Source organism: Microtus pennsylvanicus, chromosome 1, assembly GCF_037038515.1.
Source record: "Microtus pennsylvanicus isolate mMicPen1 chromosome 1, mMicPen1.hap1, whole genome shotgun sequence".
Taxonomy (NCBI): Eukaryota; Metazoa; Chordata; class Mammalia; order Rodentia; family Cricetidae; genus Microtus; species Microtus pennsylvanicus.
The window spans coordinates 117,093,719-117,119,234 of record NC_134579.1 but is presented as its reverse complement, the minus strand read 5'-3'; the positions used below and the strand labels follow the sequence as shown (position 1 = coordinate 117,119,234).

Genomic DNA, 25,516 nt, shown 5'->3' with positions numbered 1-25,516 from the left:
TTCTTTAATTTTCACTCCTCTAGATCTGAGTTGCATAGTTTACAGCAGTGGAATTGCCTAGTAGGAACTTTGGCCTCGGGCATGGTCATTCCAAGTGTTTTATGAGCAGCTAAGTCTGTCTAGTTTATAAGCTGCTGGTCACAAATAGTTATTTAAATTCAGATTAAGCTTAAATAAGATTTAAAGTTCAGTTTCTCAGCACATATTCAACTTTTAACAGATAACAAGTTCTTTTTAAAAATCTTGGAAAATTATTCATAGTAGAACTTCTATAACTGGGACCAGGAGAGACACTCAGTTCCTTAGCAAAGGGCTAAGGTGTGGCTGGTTTAATATTTTGCCCCCAAAACCTAGGATGATGTAGGTGCTCAAGGATTGTTTGTGGTGTAGAAATCTGTGTTTTCTATACAAGTTGAGAATCTTGTAACTGTTACTTGAAATCTAACAAATTATGTTTCATAATGGGTTTTTTTCTTCCTCTTATTAGGAATCATGGTATTACTTGGTTTGACTTCAAGCCATTTGTGAGACATTAAACCTTATGCTGAAAACGGAAAACAGAGTAGGATCCTTCCTAGAAGGTCTGGGTTGTTGCTGATGGCAGAAACCAAACTTAATCCAGACTCATATCTAGCTCCTCAGAGTCTTAGCCTGGGCTGCGCTGACCATGGATGGTGCATCAGCTAAACAGTATGGCCTCTGGGAAGACAATTCCAGCAGTGATATTTCATCTTGCCCTGAAGCCTCACTGGAGACGTTGGGCTCACTGTCACTACTGCCTGACCAACCAACCAAAGCTCAGTGTAAGTCAACAGGTCATTCTATACTCTGGCATTTCATTTTCAAGAAGATGTGTCCAGCTGGTGACTTGCAGGGGGACATGAACTTTTCATTCTCTCAGAGTGTTTTAGTCATCTTACAGATATTTTCATTTGGCGCTGACTTTAGATCAAGCACAGTCTCTAGTCAACAGAATAGGAGCCACATAGATATGTACCATGTTCAGCAGCCAAGCTGCTTCCTGAAGGCTTCCGTGGATCTCAACTGGTGAATTATTGTTAGTACTTGAAATTATACCTTCCTGGTTGATTGGGTACCAAAGTTTTAATAACTGGAACTGATTAGTGGTCTAGGATTCCTGAGGCATGGTTTCTCTGTTAGCTGCTGGATTGTTTGTACATCAGGTGATTCCCATACCCCATGCAGTCAGGAACTAGCAATGTAATATACACCTTAAAAAGATAGATTACTAAGTACTAGTTCTGACAGAAATTGCATTGTAGGTCTTATAAAATGATGTTCAAGAAGTTAACATGCAGTGGGTGAGGCAGATACTGGTATTCATGCCCGAGATAATGATGGAATCACATCTTAGATCTACCTTTCGGGAAGAATCATGGTACATATGCATAGGGTAGTTGTGAATGTTAAAAGAAGTGATGTATGTAACCACTTAAATCTACCGTGCAGGAAGATTCATGGAACCTATACATAGGGTAGTTGTGAGGGTTAAAAGAAGTGATCTATATAATGTGCCAAAAATGCTGGAATATAGCTCAGTGATAGAGTGCTTCCCTGACGTATGTGAAGCCCTGATTCAATCCCTACTGCCTAGTGAACATCTGATAAGTGGATATAGCCTTTTTTTGTCTTCTGTTCATCATGATGTATATATTTAAACATATTTGGAAACAAAGTCTTCATACATATTGGATCTTGTTGCTTTTATATTTTGTTTAAGGTGTAATATATTGCTCAAAACTCATTTTGCTTAGCAATCTACACATCAGAAAGTGGTATCAGCCACTTGTAACTTGTATCAGAAATGCAGAATCCCTGCACCCTCTCATGAAGGTTTGACAGTGTAGAGCCAGAATCCCTGCACCCTTTAGCAAAGGGTGGCCTTTAGTAAAGCCGACAGTGTGGGGCCATCTGTGTCCTACAGCAAACAGGTCTTGGGCATTAAGGATTTCTGTGCTCTACCTCCTACTTGTAGCTTTCTTTTTCAAGGATGCATGTCAGTGAGTAGCAGGACCTTTTATTTGTAAGTAACAACCCTGTTTTTACTTGGCTTGAGCAAAAAAGGGGGAGGGGTGATATTCCTGCATGCTCTCTGGATATATCTTGGTACCCATTGGTATTAGTGCCTGTGAAATCTTAAGTCACTCTGCCTGGGAATTCCTTAGGATAAACCCTCCCTCCTTACTGATAAACGGTTTACCCACCAGGAGAAGGCAGAAGAAAGTCTAAATTGAGAAGTCTTCATCTTTTGAGGAAGAACTGTGTTTTAGTTCTTTGTACAGTAATGACAGTGGTTGAGCCTGGGTTTAGGCAAACCTAGGTTTTAAAATTTTTAGTGTTTTTGAGGTATGGTCTCTTGGAGACCAGACTTTCCTCAAACTTGCTAAATAGTTAAGGATGATCATGAACTCTTGACCTTCCTGCTTGTACTTCCCAAGTGCTGGGATTATAGGCATGAACAGCCACACCTGGCTGTGAGTAGAGTTTTTATAATACCTAACTCTTATTCATCAAGCCAAAACAAAGTTTGGATTCTATTCACTTTTGCAGAATCACTCTGATTTGATTCTCTACCTCTCTGGAGGAGAACATATTCTGAACGTAACTTTGAAAGCAGCCCATGAAAATGTGAGCGTGGACTCTGATCAGCCCTGCTCACCTGTAGGTGATTGAAAAATTCTCTGTCCCCCTCCCACACACTCTTAAAACATGGACTTTCAAAGGTTTTTAATTTTTTTTTCTTATTTAAGTGGGAAGGAAACATGAATTAAATACCACAGTCCTAGTGTGGAGGGTGAGGTAAACAGGTGAGGACATGAGACTTTGCCCCAAGTCTCCCTGCCCCAAGAGACAGGTATGGGGCCTATTTCCTGCAAGTCAGAGAAAACAGACTTATAAGATGTAGATATGCTGTGCTCATGGGACTTACATATAGCTGTGTGTCTGGAAATGACTTAAGCTTTTTCAAATACTGCCTAACACTCTTTTTCTTTCTTTCCAGATGCCAATGTTGAGGTAAACAACAGCGTTTTTAGGGAAGGAGGAAGTCCAGATAGATCCAGCCAGGAGGCCCTCTCTCAGAATGGGCAGTTCCCAGACCCTCCATTGTCTCTTGATCCCACAGCAAGCCCAGTGGTACCTGATGCCTCTGCAGGTGTGGATGGTTTCCATGACAACCTAAGGATGTCTCAGGGAACTAGTGCTGAGGGCAGTGTTAGAAAAGAAGCTTTGCAGTCTCTCAGACTCAGTCTTCCCATGCAAGAAACGCAACTGTGTAAGCATCCATTCCCTCTGGACTCTTCCCACCCCTTGCTGTCAGCATCTTCTACTTGGAATCAGTGCCTGGCTGCTCTTGTGTGAGCAGTCCTGTCTTATCTTAGTACCCAAAGGGGAGGCAAAAGGATGATCTTAATGATGTAGCTTCCCTTTAAAGAGTCAAGTACATCTGGATGTTGGAACTTTTCTTCCATTCAGTACTAGCAACAGTGTCAGACTCCCTGACAAAGACACCTCACATGTCGTTCTTCATGGGTGGCCAACCAACAGGCAGGGGCTTCGTTTTAAGTTGGCAAACCAGATTCTCACAAGATCTTTTGCATATTTATATAAACATACCCAGAGTTTTCATCATTGTCTTTAAAAAGGAACTGTATATGGCTGTAATTAGCTGCTTGTGAGAAGCAAAGGCAGGAGCATTGAAACTGGAGGCCAGTCCATCAACTTAGCAAACCCCTATAATTAAACAAAAGGAATCTTAGGGGCTAGAGAAATGGCTCAGCAATTAAGAGCATTTACTGCTCTTACAGAGTACCCAGATTTGGTTCCCAGCATCCACATCAAGCAGCTCAGTAACCCCAGCCCCAGAGGGTCTCATGCCTTCTTGTCACACCTGTGGTTATCTGCACTCAGAATCACAGACACACACACACACCTAAAAATAAATACTTTTTAAAAGGTAATTTTAAAGTAGGATTCTATTGTTTAAATAATTTTATAAGATTAAAACACTTGGTTTTATCTTGTGGCTCCCCCATGACTTGTGTTGGCAGCGCCCTGTTACCTAATGTATTTCTTTTACTTTCTGCTCTTTGGTTGATTTTTGAGACAGGGTTTCTCTATGTAGCCCTGGCTCTCTTGGAACTTGCTCTGTAGACCAGGCTGGCCTCAGAACTCAGAGATCCATATGTCCCAGAATGCTGGGATTAAAGGCATGGACTATCACCATCACTTGGCTTTCCTGATATATTCTAATCCTTGGCCATAATGGACATTGTAACAGCTAGAATCTTGGCACATATGTCCTTGTGCCATTATGCTTGCTTCTCTGTGGATCAAGCAGGTCTTTAGTTTTATCCCACATAGTCATATTGCCAGTAACTGGTGAAGACACTTCCCCCCATATAGACACTCTTCTTTCTTTTTTTTTCTTTTGTGTGTGTGTGTGTTGCTGTTGTTTGGTAGGGTGGGCTATTTTTTGTTGTGGTGGTTTTTTGTTTATTTGTTTTGTTTTTGTTTTTTTCTGAGAGTCTTGCTTTGTATCCCAGGATATTCTTGAATTTGCATAGGCAAGACCATCATAGAGTTTGTGATTCTCCAGCCTCAGTCTCTTATCTACTGGGATTACAGGCTTGCATACACTTTTGCTCTTTTGTTGTTGTGTTATTTTTGAGATAGGGTTTCACTATGTAGCCCTAGAAGTATATATGAAGATCAAACTGGTCTCAAACTCACAGAGATCTACCTGCCTCTGACTCCCAAGTACTGAAACTGATCCATTTCTGTTAGTTTTGCAGATGAGGTCTGTGTTCCCAGGCTAGCCGCCGCCACTGCTTCTTCCTTCCTTCCTTCCTTCCTTCCTTCCTTCCTTCCTTCCTTCCTTCCTTCCTTCCTTCCTTCCTTCCCTTCTTCTTCTTCTTCTTCTTCTTCTTCTTCTTCTTCTTCTTCTTCTTCTTCTTCTTCTTCTTCTTCTTCTTCTTCTTCTTCTTCTCCTTCTCCTTCTCCTTCTCCTCCTCCTCCTCCTCCTCCTCCTCCTCCTCCTCCTCCTCCTCCTCCTCCTCCTCCTCATCTTCCTCCTCCTTCTCCTTCTCCTCCTTTCTTCTTCTTTTGTTTTGTCTTGTTTTTTTTGAGACAGGGTTTCTCTGTATAGCCCTGGCTGACCTAGAACTCACTCTATATACCAGGCTGACCTCAAACTCACAAATATCTCCTCCCGTCTGCTTCCCAAGTTCTAGGATTAAAGGCCTGTGTCACCACTTGCCTGCCTTTAGCGTCTACTTCTTAAACTTAAGTGATCCTTCTACTTTAGCTTTCCAGGTAGTTTGAGACCACAGGCATGTGTCACTGTACCCAGTGCTGCATTATGTTTAATACATGATGGTGAGGTAATGATACATTGTTTTACTTCAGTTGCCAAAGAACTTGAGCATCTTTTTATCTGTTGGATATTTTTACTGTCATTGGCATCATTTTGTCAGTGTTGTAGTACATTTTAAATTTCTGAAAGTGTACCAGTGTTTAAGTCAAGTGATGTCTTGTAGGCAGACGGTAGCTCGGTAGATAAAGAAGCAAAGCCTGATGACTTGAGTTTGAGTCCCCAGAATCCATGTAAAGGTGTAAGGGGAGGACCAACTCTCCGAAGTTGTCCTCTAACCTCCTCACTCGTGTCATAACATATACTTGCCCGTACACATAGAGAATAAAAATAATTCATAAATTTAGGGTCTGATGAGATGGCTCAATTGCTAAAGGCATTTGCAGTCAATCCCAAGGACCTGATATCAATTCCCAGGACCCATATGATAGAAAGAGAAATGACTCGTGCACTTTGTCCCCTGACCTCACAAGCATGCCCTGGAACTTGCATATTCCCACCTCTCCAATAAATAAATACAATTATACATTTTTTAAATGAGCTTACATATTTGATCTTACCTCCCCAGTTCTAGAGAGTTCACACCTTGCTAGTGACAATGTGTGACTCTGTTGCTGTCATCCTGACCTATAAAGCTCTATCTCATACAGCTTGTCATGGAGCTTTAGTGTTGTTTAAACCCAGGTCAGTTTGCTGATTTATGGCATCTATGCAATGGCTAGAACTCCTGAATTTGTCATGCATATGGCCAAACCACTTGAACTACAGTAGCTCTGAAAAGTTGGTGCACAGATTGCTTACCATGGTGGTAAGTTCTAGTGAATCTGGTAGCAGTCCATATTTTACAGATTCTTTTTGAAAAATATCTTTTTAAAAATATTGCTTCTTTAGAATCCATATCTGAAGAGGGTGATGTATATAAAATAGTTGGATTTTTGCATTAGCCCCCCCCCCCCCCGCCCTTTGACCTCTTAGTATTCTGCTGGTGTTTCACAATCTTCTGGCTCTTAGCATCAAACCGCAGACCCAGCCCTGCTTAGAGTGGCTTTCTTGGTTTGCAGCTGCAGTAACTCTAGGTTACTCACCTCCCAAAAGGTTAGGCTTTAAACATTTTAAATCATTTTTTGATTTAAAAGTTTTCATTTTGCTTACTCTCCTTGAATATGAATTCTGGCTTTGAGTTCATTTGTCAGGAAACTGATGCAGCTGCCCTTAGCCCTCAAAGGCAGAGCCTTCCAGGTCTTCACTCTGCGTTAAGTGCTACAGCAAAACTAATCTGTTTTGTAAATAGACAGTGTTTGGATAAATATGGTCTTGATTTTTATAGTGTTATGGCTTGTTATTACAGCAATTGAGAATGCAACTTCATAGTTGGGAGTGTAACTTTATAAGAAAATACATCTTTTGTTATGAGAAGAGGCCCATGATGGCATTGTGTCACTTGTAAGGCAGATCTTATCTATATGCAGCGACTGTGGCTCTAGTTTTTTCTCAGTCTGGAAACTGTCATGAAATATAGATGGCTGTTTGTGGTTTATAAGCTAAAATATACTGGTGATTAAATTTAAAACAACCAATCTGTGATTGCCGACTTGTTTTCTGTACCTTGCCCGATATCAACTTCTCAATGGTCATTTCCCTTGCAGGCTCCACTGCTTCTCCATTGCCCTTGGAAAATGAGGAACAGATCCGACTGCAGGCCCGGAAGCGCCTGGAAGAACAACTGCTACAGTACCGAGTAAAGCGCCAGCAGGAGAGGGTAAGTCTCCTGGGTTGGAGTCTGGGCTGTGTCTGTTTCCTCTGTGTGAGCTCTGTAGTGTAAGGTTCTTGTTTACTTCTGGATTGTCCAGTCCACATCTGAGTTGTCTAGTTTCTCCATCTCAACCTTTCCTTTTGTGTTCTTTTCCAGCAGTTTCTAGCACATGTATTTTTTTTTTTTTTTGGTTTTTTTCAAGACAGGGTTTCTCTGTAGCTTTGGAGCCTGTCCTGGAACTCCCTTTGTAGACCAGGCTGGCCTCGAATTCACAGAGATCCGCCTGCCTCTGCCTCCCAAGTGTTGGGATTACAGGCGTGCGCCACCACCGCCCGGCTCTAGCACATGTTTAACTGCAGTGTTTAGGATGTTTGTCATTCCTCCCCCCATCCCTCCCCTGGGATCACATAAATTTGTTAGAATGTCAGGATGGAAATTTTCCTGTGAGAGAAGGTTATGTTGGGGCTGGACAGATGGTACTGGCTTTTCTTCCAGAGCATCTGTGTTTGATTCCCAGCACCAACATGACAGTCCACAATCCTCTGTAACTCCATATCCAAGGCATCCATCACCCTCTTCTGACCTCCAAGGGCACCAGGCATGCACATGGCACACAGATATGCATATAGGCAAACACTTATGCACATAAAATAAAAATAATTTTTAGGCTGGGTGGTGGTGGCGCACGCCTTTAATTCTAGCACTCGGGAGGCAGAGGCAGGCAGATCTTTGTGAGTTCGAGGCCAGCCTGGTCTACAAGAACTAATTCCAGGACAGGCTCCAAAGCTACAGAGAAACCCTGTCTCAAAAAACCAAATAATAATAATAATAATTTTTAAAGAAAGTTATGTTGACATACAAAGCTGAACTTTTTCCTTTATCCCAAATATCACTCAGGCCATTTTGGAATTTCTAGTTAGTATATGATGTAAGAGTTAGAAACCCTAACAAACCTTAGAATTAGTGTTATTTGCAGATTGATGATGCCTTGGAAAACTATGAATAATGAACTCAAAACCGTTATTAGATGTAATTTGGTTTAAGAAATTGTCTGTTGGGGGCTGGAGAAATGGCTCAGAGGTTAAGAGCACTGACTGCTTGCTCTTCCAGAAGACCTGAGTTCAATTCCTGGCAACCACATGGTGGCTCACAACCATCTATAATGAGACCTGATGCCCTCTTCTGGCTTGCAGGAATTCATGCATGCAGAACACTGTATACATAATAAATAAGTCTTAAAGAAAAAGAAAAAAAGAAAGAAAAGAAAGTGTCTTTATTATTTCTGTTTATTAATGGGAAAATTCAGTAATTATCGTACCTTGATCGCTTGGAAAAGATAATTTACAACAATAAAAATGATTTAAAAAATTATCTGGGAATTAAAATGATAATAAACAATTTAAAATGGAGCAAGAGTTTCACATAGTTGGGTGCTTTAACACAGTTACCTTAGTACCACGATGGAGGCAGGGGGATCACAAGTTCTTAATCAGCCTGAACTATGAGACCCCTGTGTCACCATCCTCCTCACCCAATTAGAAAGGATACAATATGTCTTTGGTGAGGTATGTATAAGCAGATAAGAGTAAAGATGCTTATTACTGCTTGAATAATTTCAAAACTAAAAACTAAAATAATTTCAAAACTAAAGTTGACCTAATTTAATAGGACTTTTTGAAAAAAAATAGCTTTTCTCTATATTTGAGAAACTAATCAGGACAATAGCCAGGAAAGTTTTGCCAAGAAAGTTAGATGAGCAGGAATTGTTACGTTACTCACTTTAAAATGTTTTTCCAGGGATGGCTATTAAAGGATGTGTTTCAGGCCCCGGATGGTCAAATCTGATTACTCAATGTAACCTGAGTGGTGAGAGAAAGAGAATTAAAAGATCAGCTGCACCCAACATTCTAAGGGTCTGGCCGACTGCCATTGGTAGAAAGAATGTTCATTGGCACATGCTTTATGGATGACAATTTTAGAACACTGCTTGCTAATCTTAATCATATTTTATACTTTTGTTTTCTTCTCAGTTCAGTCAACCTGCAACAAAAATGAAACTTTTTAGTACACTTGATCCTGAGCTCATGTTAAATCCAGAAAATTTGCCAAGAGCCAGTACTGTAGCTGTGACAAAAGAGTATTCCTTCCTGCGTACCAGTGTTCCTCGAGGGCCCAAGGTAGGCAGCTTAGGGCTGCTGGCGCATTCTAAGGAGAAAAAGAGTTCCAAATCAAGCAAGATTCGGAGTCTGGCTGACTACAGAACTGAAGATTCAAGTGGCTCTGGTGGCCTCGGATCCACTGCTGATGCTGTTGGAGCTTCCCTGAAACAGAGTAGAAGCAGCACTTCAGTTGTGTCTGAGGTTAGCCCGTCACCTGAGACTGATAACCATGTAGAGAGCACCTCACTGACTGGGGATAGTGTGTTGGAGGCTGATGGAAATGAAAGTGACAGCTCTTCACACAGCAGCTTCTCTGCAAGAGGGGCCTGCAGTGTCCTGGCTAATGTGGGCATGCCGGGAGCATCTTATATGGTTGATGGCCAGGAGATTTCTGCTGATGCCCTGGGCCAGTTTCCTTCGATTAAAGATGTACTACAATCTGCAGCAGCCCAGTGCCAGGATCAGAACCAGGAAGTCAATGGGGAGGTACAGAGCCGCAGAGACAGTGTCTGCAGCAGGTAAGGCAGCAGCCTTGACTCTGGGCTCTCATCCACTCTTGTGCCAGGTGTTTTTGTTAATGCACCCCAATCTTTACATTGGCTTTTCAACTACTCAGAGCTCTGTCACTTTATGAGTAGAGTCATTACTAAACCACTTGTGTGGTATGAAAAGCATCCATTTTCTCATATTCACATAAACCTATCTCTTAAGCACCTGGGAAGGTGCTTATAAACTCCTGTTCCTGGAGCACGTTCTTTTATAGGAGGCCTGAACATAAAATTAAGTACACTGTAAAGACTTTTTACTTGTTTATTTTAAAATCTGGGAGGAAGTGGGTGTTAGTGATGCATACCCATGATCCAAGCACTTAGGAGACTGAGGCAGGAGAATTGTAAGTTCAGAATTAGTCTAGACTTCATAGAGAGTTTCAGGTCACAGAGGACCTGTATATTTCCTATATAATAAATAGAAGGACTCTATCTTTTAAAAAAGCAAAAACAAAACAAAAACAAAAAGATCCAGAAAACAGGAGAAGCAGAAGGGGTGTGTAGAAATTGGACAATATGAAGAAGGATAAAGGATTAACAACTATTAAATTCTCATCTCCTGACTTTATACTTCTGACCCCTAGTATGTCCATGGAGAGCTCTCTTGCTGAAACACAGGATGAAATGTTGCAGATACTTAAAGATAAAATGAGACTTGAAGGACAGCTGGAGGCTTTGTCTTTAGAAGCCAGTCAGGTAAGGGGTGTTTGATTGTTGCTTAATGAGGCAAATCTTTTTTTTTGGTTTTTCGAGACAGGGTTTCTCTGTGGCTTTGGAGCCTGTCCTGGAACTAGCTCTTGTAGACCAGGCTGGTCTCGAACTCACAGAGATCCTCCTGCCTCTGCCTCCCGAGTGCTGGGATTAAAGGCGTGCGCCACCATCGCCCGGCGAGGCAAATCTTTGAAAACAATATCTTCTTGTCTTTGCTGTGTGTAATTTTATAGATATCCTTAAGTGTAATTCATCACCAAGTTGTCCATGCTCCACATTTTGTCTGTAGAGCGTGTTGGTCATATACAAAGTTGTGTTATAACTAATTCATTCTTTCCCTTTTTCTCCATCAGAATTTGCCAAGAGCATGTCCTAAATATACCTGAGAGTCTAATAGTTTATTTCTCCTGGTGGCTTTACATTTCTCTGATAGAGTAACAATTTCGTTTTGTCCCCATTAGTACTTTTTGCAGTGGCTTCTGCATTTACTTTCTTATCTTTTTTTTTTCTTTTTTCTTTTTGGTTTTTGAGACAAGGTTTCTCTGTAGCTTTAGAGCCTGTCCTGGAACTAGCTCTTGTAGACCAGGCTGGCCTGGAACTCTTAGAGATCCTTCTGCTCTGCTTCCTGAGTGCTGGGATTAAGGCATGCACCCACTACTGCCCAGCCTACATTTACTTTTTAATAGCTTTTTTTTTCAGTTCTTAAAGGGTATTACATTTGTTTGTTTGTGCTTGTGTATACGGTAGAGATGGATATACACCTGCTTTGGCATGTATGTGGATGCTAGACAACTTGCAGTATTTAGTTTGTTCTTTCTACCATATGGGTTTGGGGAATCAAACTAAGAGCATCATGCTTGGAAGCAAGTGACTTTACCTTCTGAGCTATCTTGCTAGTCCAGGGTCTGCTTTGTCTGATATTAATTTTACTATGTCTTGTTTTTTATGGGGGAGGGGAATCTGGAGAAGCTGACCAGTGGTTAAGAGCACTTACTCTTCTTTCAGAGAACCCAAGGTTGTTTCATAGAATTCAAAACAGGCAGCTGCACAGCTGCCTATAATTTTAGCCCTAGAGGATCTAGCATACCCTCTTCTGTCCTTTGTGGGAACTCCCATGTGTATACACACATACATAAATTTATTTTTTTAAAAAAATGATTTTTCATTTCTTTTTTTCAAATTTTATTTTATTGATATTTATTGAGCTCTATATTTTTCTCTGCTCCCCTCCCTGTCTCTCCCCTTTCCCCTTTAGACCTCCCCCAAGGTCCCCATGTTCCCAGCTTACTCAGGAGATCTTGTCTTTTTATACTTTCTACTTCCCATGTAGATTAGATCTATGTAAGTCTCTCTTAGTGTCCTCATTGTTGTCTGAGTTCTCTGGGATTGTGGTTTGTAGGCTGTTTTTCTTTCCTTTATGTTTAAAAACCACTTATGATTGAGTACATGTGATAATTGTCTTTCTGTGTCTGGGTTACCTCACTCAAAATAATGTTAGATTTCTAGCTCCATCTATTTTCCTACAAAATTCAAGCTGTCGTTACTTTTTTCTGCTGTGTAGTACTCCATTGTGTAAATGTACCACATTTTTTTTATCCATTCTTCAATCGAGGGGCATTTAGGTTGTTTGCAGATTCTGGCTATGACAAACAGAGCTGCTATGAACATAGTTGAGCACATGTCCTTGTGGCACGATTGAGCATCCTTTGGATATATATCCAAAAGTGGTATTACTGGGTCTTGAGGAAGGTTGTTTCCTAATTTTCTGAGAAATTGCCACACTGACATCTAAAGAGTTGTACCAGCTTGCATTCCCACCAGCAATGCAGAAATGTTCCCTTTTCCCCACAACCTCTCCAGCATAAGTTGTCATCAGTGTTTTTGATCTTGGCCATCCTTTCAGGCATAAGATGGAATCTCAGAGTTGTTTTGATTTGCATTTTCTGATGACTAAGGATGACTAAGGAGCATTTCCTTAAGTGTCTTTCAGCCATTTTAGATTCCTGATTTTTCATTTCTTGCTTTTCAGGTTTTTTCAACTTCTTCCTCCTCCTCCTCCTCCTCCTCTTCCTCCTCCTCCTCCTCTTCCTCCTCCTCCTCCTCTCCTTCTCCTCCTTCTCCCCCCGTCCCCCGTCTTTGTTCTGAGACAATTCTCATATAGCCCAGGGTGGCTTTGAAGTTGCTATGGAGCTAAGGATAACCTTGAGCTCTTTATCCTCATACCTGCTCCCCCAATGGCTTGGATTACAGGCCTTTGCCACCATGACTGGCTTGTTTTAAATTTTGTTTGTTTATTTTTTTCTCAATAGCAGAGAACTAGATTTTTTCTTTCTGTCAGCAGTTTAGAATGAGTCTGTTCAGGGGAATTCAGCTATACACTTTATGAGGGGGATCATTACACAGACATGCTGAGATAGCAAGAGACCTGAGGCTATAAACACATACTATAGTATGAAAAGCCATGTGTGGCGGTGAGATTAAATTGCTTTGCTAAGTACATATGTCATGCTTAAAAATTCCTTAGGCATAAGTCAGTTAATTTAGCTATATATAAAACAGTCTTCAAAGGTGATGTAAGAGGTTTTAAGAGTAACGTTTGGTTGCCCACAGTTTTCTGTACTAATTCAGAATGTAACTTTTTCGCCTCATTTATGCTTCCTCTGTGTACTTAGTTCTTAGGTTGGTCTGAGTACCTTCACTTGCTTCTTCACTTGCTTTGTTTTCTAACGTTCCTGTGAAGTGGGTCCTGCTAAACTCAAGAGCTAGATCTCTGGTAGTTTTATGTGGATGTCAGTTATACTGGCTCTAAATTCCTCTTGACCTGGTGTTCAGGTCAGAGTTAGAACATTTGCCTAGCATGCATAAGTCCCTGGGGTTAGTCCCTATCACTGCAAATAAATAAAATCTTGTTGAGTTTTATTGATTTATTTCAGTTCCTTTTGGTGTTTGTTCTTTTGAATATGTTGTCTTCACAATTTTCTTTAGTGTCTTGAATTCCTATACATACTCTTAGACTTGGGGTGAGTAAAATGTGCTGGTGGCTGGGTCTTTGTCTTTTTAATTTTTTATTTATCAACCACCTCCCCCTTTTGTGGTGCTAGGGATTGAATTCTGGTCCTATTGCATGCTAACCAAACTCTCTACCACCGAATAACACACCCAGCCCTCACTTGTTTCATAGCTCCTCTGTAGCTCCTGGGCTAAGTTTGCTCTATATGCTCTGTCCTGTGGCATTGTTGTAGTTACTCAGTGCCACTCTTCCATCTGCCCTGGCGCAGCCCTGGAGTTTCTACAACAGCAGCATTTTTCTGCAGATGTTTTGCAGATTTTCTTCAGTGATCAGATTCTGACTGCTTTTATTTCTTAGGGGCCTTTCAACTTCTTTGATATGAAGGATAGCTAACTGTCATGTTTAAGTGACTGGTTTGGGGGTAGAATGTTTTAAGTAACACTAATTGTAGATGTAATAAGTTTCAGCAGCCTTGTTAAAACAGCGGATAGAAGTGACTTGTTTTTATAAAAGCCTTTGTGGTCGTTTGGGGTATTTTCAGGCACTTCAAGAGAAGGCTGAGCTACAGGCCCAGCTTGCTGCCCTGAGTACAAGGCTGCAGGCACAGGTAGAGCACAGTCACAGCAGCCAGCAGAAGCAAGACTCCCTTAGTTCTGAAGTGAACACTTTGAAGCAATCTTGCTGGGATCTGGAACGGGCCATGACTGACCTGCAGAACATGCTAGAAGCTAAAAATGCCAGCCTGGCATCCTCTAACAATGACCTGCAAGTGGCAGAGGAGCAGTATCAGAGACTGATGGCCAAAGTAGAGGACATGCAGAGAAACATCCTCAGCAAGGACAACACAGGTAAGGTCTGCAGCCCAAATGTGATTATTTCTGGATCATGTGGATGAAGCTTCAGGTTCATGTTAGCTTAGCATTTAATACAGAGTCTCTACATTACTGAAGTAAATAGAAAGTCTATGCTTTCGCATAAAATAGCTATTGTAATCTTAGAAATTGACTGGGCTTTTGACCACTAGAAATAATTCTTTCTACTCTTTTTTCCCCCTAAACCTAGTGTTTTTGGAGTAGTTGAGCTGTGTGTTTATTCTACATTTATCCCTATGAATTTCGTGTGTTATCTAAAATATTTAAGAGCAATGCCTATATTGTTGATTAGTGACCCTTTGTTCAGTGTGTTGGTCTATAACTCTCAGGAGCTAACTTGGAGGTCATTCATAGAGATACCCTGGTTTCAGTCTTCACCTAAGCCAAACCCTAATACCAAACAGACATTAAGAAAATATTATTTGAATAGGAGCTTCAAAGAGAGGGAGAAGTGGGGTTGGGACTGAAGACTAAGACCTCAGGACATAGAAAAACACAGAATTCTTAGGTGAGGCTCTTGTCCAGTGCGGAGGAGGGTCGTGTCTACAGTCTTTGTGCTCTCAGCTGAGACTGTGAGGCTGTGATGACCTAAGGAGAACAGTGATGAGCTGCTATCCCAGAAGCTCATTTCTAACACCAGGGCAGAGCAAAGTCCACCTGCATCAGAGCAGTCCCTTAGTAGTTGCTATTTTTCAGTCTTTGACGATTTTTTGATAATTAATTCCTCAGGGGAAAAAATCTGAAATTTTCTAGATGAGTTAATTTTGTTCCTTTGAGGACTGCCATTTTCATTGGACTAGTGTTCCTAGGCTAGTATAATAGACTTGGGATGAGTTGCTTACTGTGCCTAGTATGGAAGTTCCTACACTGATCTGTAGCTGCTTTCTGTGTATGATTTGGATGTGGACAGTATTTTGAGGTCTCATTACTTTGGAATTGAAACAATGAAAAGAAAGGATCATAAATTCTCTTTTAAAAAATCATACTTTTTCAGGGAATCCTGACTGCTCTTTGGACTGGAGAGGGAGGGGGAGGGGAGGGGGGAGAGGGAGGAGAGTGGGGGGAAGGGGGAGGATATGGGAGGCTGGGAGGAGGCGGAGATTTTCAATAAAAATAAATAAGTAAATAAAAATAAATAAAATAAAAAGATGAAATAAAAAAATCATACTTTTTTGTTATGTTTCTGTTTTTGAGACATGATCTCATGTAGCTTAGGCCAGCCTTGAACTTGCTTTGTTACTGAGAATGACCTTGAGCATTGGATCCTTCTGCCTCCCATCTCTCAGGTGGTAAGCCAAAAAGCTTGTACCACTGTATCCTACTTAGGGTTACTATTGCTGTGATGAACCACCATGACTTAGGGAGGAAAGGGTTTATTTGGCTTATGCTTCCACATCATTGTTCATCATTGAAGGAAGTCAGGATAGGAACTCAGACAGCCAGGATCCTGGAGGCAAGAGATAGTGCAGAGGCCATGGAGAAATCCTGCTTACTGGCCTGCCCCCCTGGTTTGCTCAGTCTGGTTTCTTATAGAACCCAAGGACCACCAGCACAGGGGTGATACTACCCTAGATGGACTGGGCCCTCCCCCATCAGTGACTAATTAAGAAAATGCCCTACAGGATTACCTATGACCTGATCTTATGGAAGTATTTTCTTGAGTTTTTGTCCTCTCAGATGACTTTAGTTTATGTCAAATTGGCATAAAACTATCCAGCAAACTGGTCACCTCTCTCTCTCTGACTCTCTCAGTATCATCTAAGACATTGAAACCAGGTTTAGTGGCACATAACTTCAAAACTTTAGTCCCAGCTACTCTGAAAGCTAATCGAAGAAATAAAAAGTTTATGACCAGCCTGGACAACTTAACAAGTCTCTGTAACCATATAAAAATAAAGAAATGAAGGAGAACGTCTTCAAAAGACAAGTAGTTCCTAAATTCAGGATATAATTAAATTTTTGGTTTTTCGAGATAGGGTTTCTCTGTAGTTTTTGAGCCTGTTCTGGAACTCTCTTTGTAGACCAAGCTGGCCTCAAACTCACAGAGATCCGCCTGCCTCTGCCTCCCGAGTGCCGGGATTAAAGGTGTTTGCCACCACCACCCAGTTCATTACAGATTTTATAACAAATTTCTTCCCAGCTTAACTTTATTTGTAATTCTAGGTTTACTCATAGGACTTTTATAATTGTTCATGGACATTGCTGGATTAGCCAAGATATGAGTCACTTGATATGTGTTCTTCCAACTCTGTAGTTTTGAAAAGGTGACACTCAGATCACTTGTTTACCCTCAAGTCAGACTGTTAACAAGTGTCCTTTTTGTATCTGTTTACTGTCACATGTCCACTTTGGGGCTTTCTTAAGGGGGTGTTTTGCTATTTAAAATGGCTCCAAATACTGATGTTCTATATGTGAGGAGACTCTGAGCTATTCTGTGGAGGAGACAGTTTGTTACAGAAACTTTCCTGTCATGGTAGCTGACTTCCACAGAGCTGCTGGCCATGAGCTTTATAGTCATTCATCATAATTAAGATACATGACAGATGGGTGAGTAATTCGTGGATAATAGAGAAATAATTCAGTAAAGAAATAACATAAATAAGGTGTGTTTAAACAAACTCTCAGGTAAATGAACAGATACATTCATCAGTTACTAGAACTGTTATGTTGAGGGACTCACAGGAACCCCCTATCTGTATGGGAGCAGTGGTTCTCTGTCCACCACTGCTGTTTTTTGGTGACTTTATAGAACATAGCCACTATGCATACACAACATCAACTGTATTGCTTCTCTCCATTGACTTCAACTTTTGGTCAGATGACCAATCAGCTGTGGCTTTTGTTAGTGCTTGTTAGTCTGAATTGGCTGTGCTTGCTTGCTTTCAGTGCATGACCTTCGGCAGCAGATGGCAGCCCTACAGAGTCAGCTCCACCAAGTACAGCTGGAGCGTACAACACTGACCAGCAAACTACAAGCATCACAGGCTGAAATTACATCGCTGCAGCATGCCCGGCAGTGGTACCAACAGCAACTTGCCTTGGCCCAGGAAGCCAGGGTCAGGCTGCAGGGAGAGGTGGCCCACATCCAGGTATAGTGCAGGAAACTTCTTTCAAGGATATGTCATGTGCTTTCCCCTGCATTACAAAGGTGTTTCTAAACTGAGTATGATGACATCCAAAACTCTTAAAGACTGAGACAAGACATTCAAAGCTAAACAAAATGGGGGGAAAGGTGTTTATGGTTTTAGATTCCATATACATGTTTTTGTTTAGTATCTGATGATTACTTCCTAACCACACCCCTCCTCTACAAGAGCTTTTCATTCCTTCCTTTCAACCAAAGGGTCAGTCTTCCTTTAACCCGAGCCCTCAAACACAAATGTCCTGGACTTTGAGGCTCTCCCATTCTGTCCTCTGTGCTTTGAGTCTCTTTCTTGTGATGTTCTTGAATGAAAAAGAATTTGGCAGGTAGTCCTTGTCAGAGTTTGATCTTTCTCTGGTTGCTTGGCCTTGACCAATAGATATTTCCTACCTGAACTGTTGGCTTTCAGGACCTATAAGGGACATTTTCCTCTCTCCTATTTTGTAGCAGAAGCTAAACAAGCCAGTCTTTGAATTTGCATGTGTGAAAGGATGTGTTGGTCTGTGTATCTTTTAGACAGAAGTAACACTGATGTGTATGGTTTCGCATGGCACTATCTGGAAGCTCTACTTAGGCATTATGCCTTTGCAACATGCAAGAGAAATAGGCAAGTTTCTGGAATATATTTTACTCTGAAGGTCAGGTCTGACTGACTATACTGATTAAAAATGCAAAAGAGCACTTTCAGTCATCCTTTGGAAAATTCAGCTTAGTCAAGCATGCAAACACATATCTGTAATCCCAGCACTTAGGAGGCAGAGGCAGGTGGCTCTCTGTGGGCTCTGAGGCTAGCCTGGTCTGTAAAGCAAGTTCCAGGCTACACAGTGAAACCCTGTCTCAGAGAGAGGGGTGGGGGAGATAGGAGAGGGAGGAGAGAGAGAGAGAGGAAGAGAAGAGAGAGAAAAAGGAAAGAAAGAAGACATAAATTGCTATGCTCTTTAGGTGTAGAATATTCAAAGAAGTTGAATTCATGTGTAAGTCAGGGAAATGAAAGGTGACACAGTCAAGGAGTGTGGTGATTTTAGAAACTTCCTGCTTTTTTTATGATCTGTAACTAGAGTTCTTCATGCTGCTTCTGTCCCTGACTACTGCTTTCTGTAGTACTCAATGGGGTGGAAGATGCAGGGCAGTCCTTTTCTTTTTGTTATCTTTAAACACAGCCCCAGCAACTGCTGTATTTCCTCCCTTGCTCTGTGAAGCTTCTCTAGCTCTGAGGCCCATCATTCTGTCCCATCTTGAACTTGTCAGTTTAGGAGGTCAGCCAGGGTTGTACATGAGGTGGGGGAGATCTTGCCACAGAGCTTTTGCACTTAAGTATTTTCATATTTTGCATCTCTCTGCTGCTCCTGCTCACCCCTTGGGGGAAGGTTTAGGGTGCTGAGTTCCCTCTCTCAAAGACACTGTGAGCCAAATTAGGCCTTGATTGTCTCTGGACCTAGTGGTGATCCAGTGGGATTTGGTTATTAGTTTATAGGTATACCTTAAGTGGGAACTCCAGTGTAGGTCATGTCCAAACTGCATGATCTCAGGTGTGAGGGCCTGATTTCTTGGTGCACCTCCCTCCCCAAAACAGGACCCACATGGCTCCAGTTCAACGTAGGCTGGCAGAGGATTTGTGGAGTTGAGTCCTGGGGTGGAAGACAAAAGGGCAGCTTTCCCTGCATTGGGGGACATTTAGGAGGTCAGCCAGTAGCCATTGTTAACAAAGAGAGCACATCTTAGTGACAAATGAGAGGATGGCCTACACTTAATAGCTAATTTTAAGTTCCTTTTTACCTCCTGGGTTTTTCTTTGAAGGTTGGACAGATGACCCAAGCAGGCCTTTTGGAGCACCTGAAGCTTGAGAATGTGTCCCTGTCTCATCAGCTGACCGAAACTCAGCATAGATCCATCAAGGAAAAAGAGCGCATAGCTGTTCAGCTCCAGAGCATTGAGGTGAGGGCTGTGGTGATGGTAGAGTGATAATTTTTATCTAACTGTGGCTCTTGCTAGTGTAAAACATGCACAGATATAATCAAATTACCTATAAGTGAACATAAATAAATGTATCTTGTGACTATGTATACTTTCCTATATTATGTAATATTTCAAAAAATTCTTCTGGGGCTACAGAGATGGCATAGTAGGTGAGAGCACTTGTTGTGCCAGTATGAGGACATGAGTTACATAAAAGTCAGACGTGGCTGTATGTGCCTGGAAGTCCAGCATTTGTGGGAGGTTGAGACGAGGAACCTGTGAGCTTGTTGGCTAGCTAATCTACACAAAATGGCAAGTTTCACTTCAGTGAGAGACATTGCTTCAAGGTGGTATGATGGAAACAGAGACAGACACCCAGTATCTTCCTTGGGCCTGTGTATATGTGTGTGTGTGTGTGTGTGTGTGTGTGTGTGTGTGTGTGTGTGTGTGTGTGTGTATACATATACATATACATATACATATACATATACATATACATGCATGCATGAGTGTGTTCCCACTCACTTATGTGCATGCACCATGCAAACATCACGCACACACAAAATTCCTTTGAGCAATGTTCAGTAATAGCTGTTCATCATTTTGGAATTACACATCTTCTCTGGCCTGAGTGTCCTTGGAACCTTGTAGTTCTTCTCTAAAACCTTGGACCTGAGTTCCTACCAGTGCACAGTGTATTGTTGCTATTTTGGGACAGAGCTAGCTATAGAATGAATGGGGGAAAGGAGATTAAGTATATTTGTATGTTAAATAGTATTTCCCAGTGATGATAGTGTTTTTTGTTTGTAAGTGCCCAAACTGCCTTCAGTCCTGCAGTGCCCACTGTTCTCCCAAAGGTATTTTCACTATTGTCTATGTCTCTAAAGATCATCTCTAGATGATGATGGGAAATATAGTATATTTTGCTTGGATCCAAATCCCATTCTATGTACACCCTAACAGTGGTTCTTACTGCAACACTTTAATAAGTTCCTCATGTTATGGTGACCCTGACCATAAAATTATTTCATTGTTGGGCTAGAGAGATGGCTCATCAGTTAAAAGCACTGATTGCTCTTCCAGAGGTCCTGAGTTCAATTCCCAGCAACCACATGGTGGCTCACAACCACCTGTAATAAGATCTGGTGCCAACTTCTGACCTGCAGGGACACATGCAAGCAAAACATTGTATACATAATAAATAAATAAATCTTAAAAAAGTTATTTCACTGCTACTTCATGACTGTAATTTCACAACTGCTATGAATTGTAATGTAAATAAATATCTGATATGCAGGATATCTGATATATGACCCCTCAATGGGGTCTTGACCCATAGGTTGAGAACCACTGTCCTCGATGATTTCTTAACCTAAACGTATCTGAGTCCTTTTTTTGCCTTTTAAGACAGGTCTTTGTAGCCAGGCTGGCTACAAACTCTCTATAACTAAGATAACCTTGAACTCTTAACCTCCTGCCTCTGTGTCCTAGGGATTGTAAGTATATACATGTCCCACAATATCCTTTTTATGTGATATGAGGATCAAACCCAGAGCTTTGTGAGTGCTAGGCAATCATTCTGCTAACTGCATTATATTCCTAGCCCCCCCTTTTTTTTCTTGTTAGAGATGGAGCACAAGCTCTTTTGTTTGTTTGTATTTTTGTTTTTCAAGACAGCATTTCTCTGTGTAACGGCTCTGACTGTCCTGGAACCCACTCTGTAGACCAGGCTGGCCTCGAACTCAGAGATCCACCTGCCTCTGACTCCCGAGTGCTGGAATTAAAGGCGTGCACCACCACCGCCCAGCAGAGCATAAGCTCTTATGTGTGCTAGTGGTTCGCTTTCTACCACAAGCCACATCTCTTGCCCTAGTTTCCTTTTATATAAAATCGATAGTGATACTTGCTTGATATTCTTGTTACAAGAAGCAAAGAAGAAGAAACCATAAAGCATCTAGTCAGTGACTGACAGGATGGTAAAGTTGCTTGCTGCCAAGCCTATTGACCTAAGTTAGATGCCTGCAGCCTACATGGTAGAAAAAAAACTGACTCCTGCAGCTTATCTTCTGACCTCCATAATGTCACCATCATATGTGTGCCTGCACTCTGAAGTGCACTTGCACACACACTAAATGTAAAAAGAATTTTTTATATTTAAAAAAATGTAGTCAGTAATGGTTGTGAATTATGTTTCTGGGTCAGTTTTGATCCTGACCTTTCATAGATAGTTAACATAGAATTCAGCTTACTGATGGCTCATCTGATTTCTCATCCTTTCAACGTTCTACCTGTTTTTGTTCCCCACCCCCTCCATATGGAGCACACAGCCATTTGGCTCAGATAATGGGAGAGAACCATGTTGAGAGCCATAATGAGTAAAGGCTCTGTAAAGAACCAATGACACTTTTGATGTATAAATTATTTCCTGTAAGGAATGTACCAAAGCTGGGTATGATAATGTATACCCACTGCTATTCCAGCACTCAGAAAGTATTTGACCAACATGGTCTGCTTATAGACCTGAATTTTTTTCTTTTTTTTTTTATTGAGAAAAGGAAAGAAAAAGTATCCACCTCCTCCCACTCTTCTCCCCCTCCCCCAAACTCCTCTTCCCCTCCCTCTCCAGTCCAAAGAGCAGTCAGGGTTCCCTGCCCTGTGGAAAGTCCAAGGTCCGCCCCCCTCCGTCCATGTCTAGGAAGGTGAACATCCAAACTGGCTAGGCTCCCACAAAGCCAGAACATGAAGTAGACCTGAATTTTAAAGTAAAAAAAAAAAGAGTTCAGTGTGTTGGCACATATCTTTAATCCCAGCACTCATCTTTTTTGTTTGTATTTTTGAGACAGGGTTTCTCTATGCAGCCTTGCCTGTCCTAGAACTCACTCTGTAGACCAGGCAGACCTCAAACTCAGAGATCTGCCTGTCTCTGCCCAGCTTCCAGCACTTGGGAGACAAAAGTAGAGAGATCTCTCTGAGTTTGAGCCAGCTTGGTCCACGTAGGAAGTTGTAGTTCAGTGAGGCCTACAACTCAGAGGCAAAGTGGAAGGAACAGTGAAATGGCTTAGTAGTAAAGCGCTTGCCACCAAGACTGATGACGAGTTTGGTTCCTGTGACCAACATGGTGAAGGAAAGAACTGACTCCCACAGTTGTCCTTTGACCTCACAAAGATGTGTATTGCATCTTTTCCCCATATATATGATGTAATTAGAAAGCCTCTATCTTATTTTTTAAAAAAAATAAGGTATCACAATGTCAGGTTTTACCATTTATAGTCAAATTATTAAGAAATGCCATATTTAGCTGGGTAGTAGCTGTGCACACCTTTAATCCCAGCACTCTGGAGGCTGAGGCAGGTAGATCTCCGAGTTCAAGGCCAGCCTGGTCTATAAATTTCAAATAAATTTCCAGGACAGGCTCCAAAGCTACAGTGAAACCTTATCTAGAAAAAAACAAACAAACAAACAAAGGACTAGAACTGTTTGCTGTTTCTAGGACTAGAGAGAGGGCTCAGTGGTTAAAAGCACTTGCTGTTCTTTCAAAGGACTCAGGTTGATTTTCAGCACCCTGTGTCTCACAACCATCTTAACTCCAGTTTCAGGAGATCCAGTGCCTTCTTCTGGTCTCATAGGCACTAAGCATGCAGGTGGTGCCCATATATACATGCAGTCAAAACATTCGTATGGGCTGAAGAGATAACACAGGTTAAGAGCAGTGGCTGCTCTTCCAGCAGTCCTGAGTTCAATTCCTGGCAAAAGCATGGTAGCTCACAGCCTTTTATAATGAGGTCTATGCCCTCTTCTGGCATGCAGGCATACATGCAGGCAGAAGACTATGCATAATAATAAATAAATCTTTTAAAAAACACTCATATACACAAATCTTTAAAAGAAACACTGTTTTCTTATTCAGGCTGACATGTTGGATCAGGAAGCAGCATTTTTACAGATTCAGGAGGCGAAGACAATGGTGGAGGAGGACCTCCAAAGGAGGCTGGAAGAATTTGAAGGTGAACGGGAGCAGTTACAGAAAGTGGCAGATGCAGCAGCATCCCTAGAGCAACAATTGGAACAGGCAAGTAACTACTGCTTCCTGAACCCCAGGCTCACAGAGATTTATTTGGATATGGGCTTTGCATGGTATGCATGTTCCAGTGCCATTCATGTGTGGCCTGTGTGTGATCTCCAGCATCAGGTTGTATTAGTAGTTTAGGATGTTTGTTGAATATATTTGAAGGATCACTATCAGACTGTTCTGTTGCCAACTCTACCAGGTTTGCTTCTATTTATGTTCTTCTACCCAAAAATTTTACATAAAAAAGACCCTTCAATGAATTCATCAAATGTATTTAAATCCTGAACATCAAAAATATATAAATTCTTGTACCAGGGTGGAAGGCAGGCAGCATGTTAAGTTTATCATTTGTTTTCAGGTGAAATTGACATTGTTCCAGCGAGATCAGCAGCTTGCCGCACTTCAGCAGGAGCATCTAGATGTGATAAAGCAGCTCACCTCCACGCAGGAGGCTCTACAGTCCAAGGGGCAGTCTCTTGATGACCTGCAAACACGTTATGACGAGCTACAAGCAAGGCTAGAGGAGCTGCAGAGAGAGGCTGACTCTAGGGAGGACACAATTCACTTCTTGCAGAATGAGAAGATTGTTTTGGAAGTGGCTCTACACTCAGCCAGGAATGACAAGGAGGAACTTGACAGAGGAGTACAGCAATTGGAAGAAGATACTGAAGAGACATCAGGACTATTGGAACAGCTGAGACAAGAATTGGCTGTCAAGTCCAGCCAGGTAATACTGTCTTAGTTGTTTTCTGGAAGGACCATAGATTGGTTCTTTCTGGGATGTCTTGTTACAAATGTGACCACCAATGGAAGAGTGTTCTTAAACAGGAACCAGTAGTTCTTGTTCTAATCTTTAACTCCATTGGCCTCTGGGTGTGGAGGAAACAGATACTGAGAAAACAAGTGTTGTGTGGGACTTTTAAATGTATCTGCCAAGAAAACACAGGTTTTGCTGCTTTATGTTATGACTTTAAGCTGGAGGAGAAGCTGCAGTATACATGGTTTGGTTTCTTCTTCCTGCATGTGGCAAGCCAGTCATGATGTGATACAATGTTTAAGGTAGGACAGATAGTTCATAGCAGGTTCCTCCTGTTAACACCAGTGTCCTGGTGTGTAAAAGCACAGCCCACTAGGCTGGCCATATATGGGGAACAGCAGTGCTAACACTATGACACTGAAATTGACAAATCTATTTAAAAAAAACATAGTAAAGTGAAGGCATAAGTCACAAACAATCCCACACCAGTTTGGAATTATGATTAATAGAATGGTTATTTATTTAAAAGGGAAAACTTACAGATCACCATCCCAGACAACAGCCCTCTGCACAATCAGGAAAGGAGCCTAGTCACCAGAAGTGGAGCAGGAAGCAAGAGAGAGAGGAGAGGGAAGTGGCTGCTTTTTAAAGGTAGAGAGACCACACCCCAATGGGCTGGTATCTCAGCGGCTATTGGCTGAAGGAGCGGAAGGAGCTCCCGCAACAGTAAAGAAGGATGTTCAGAAAATGGAACTTGTGTTGGAATTATTATGCCTGAATATCCTGCTCTGTAAGGACAAAGGATTAGGGATTATGGTCTGTTTCTCTTGGAGACATTAATTTAGGGGTAATTGTCAGAGTTCTCAATTAATGTGGTAAGAGGGACCTCAGATGACACTGGAAAGTATTTATCACATTGAGATTTTACTGTGTTGGGTTATGATTTCATTAAAGATGTAACAGCATAGTGGAGTGAGGTTCTCCTACTCCTGGAGTTCTGAAGTCTATTTCCTGACTTGAGGGGTAGGGGTGTGTCAACACCCTTATAGGGAAACTGATGTCTTTCAACTTCTACCCTGCCCAGGTGCTGGCTGTCTCACCTGGCTGGTTAGAATCAGCACATATCCACAAGGGTGTCTGAGAAAAA

General features: G+C 41.6%; 1 protein-coding gene across 7 annotated transcripts in view; it reads left to right on the top strand.

Moving 5' to 3' along the window:
* The window catches only part of Golga3 (golgin A3), a 50,616-nt gene that overhangs the window by 4,398 nt on the left and 20,702 nt on the right, over window positions 1–25,516 (top strand). For 3 of the 7 annotated variants that reach the window (XM_075980993.1, XM_075981004.1, XM_075981014.1), the window contains exons 2-11: window positions 488–803; window positions 3,023–3,295; window positions 7,039–7,151; window positions 9,176–9,822; window positions 10,437–10,548; window positions 14,115–14,421; window positions 17,332–17,534; window positions 19,385–19,522; window positions 23,451–23,612; window positions 23,971–24,339. In XM_075980993.1, coding sequence (XP_075837108.1) covers window positions 668–803; window positions 3,023–3,295; window positions 7,039–7,151; window positions 9,176–9,822; window positions 10,437–10,548; window positions 14,115–14,421; window positions 17,332–17,534; window positions 19,385–19,522; window positions 23,451–23,612; window positions 23,971–24,339 — 2,460 coding nt within the window. In that variant the 5' untranslated portion in view covers window positions 488–667. The remainder of the gene's footprint in view (window positions 1–487; window positions 804–3,022; window positions 3,296–7,038; window positions 7,152–9,175; window positions 9,823–10,436; window positions 10,549–14,114; window positions 14,422–17,331; window positions 17,535–19,384; window positions 19,523–23,450; window positions 23,613–23,970; window positions 24,340–25,516) is intronic. The other 4 variants (XM_075981028.1, XM_075981036.1, XM_075980985.1 and 1 more) reach the window with 3 other exon arrangements.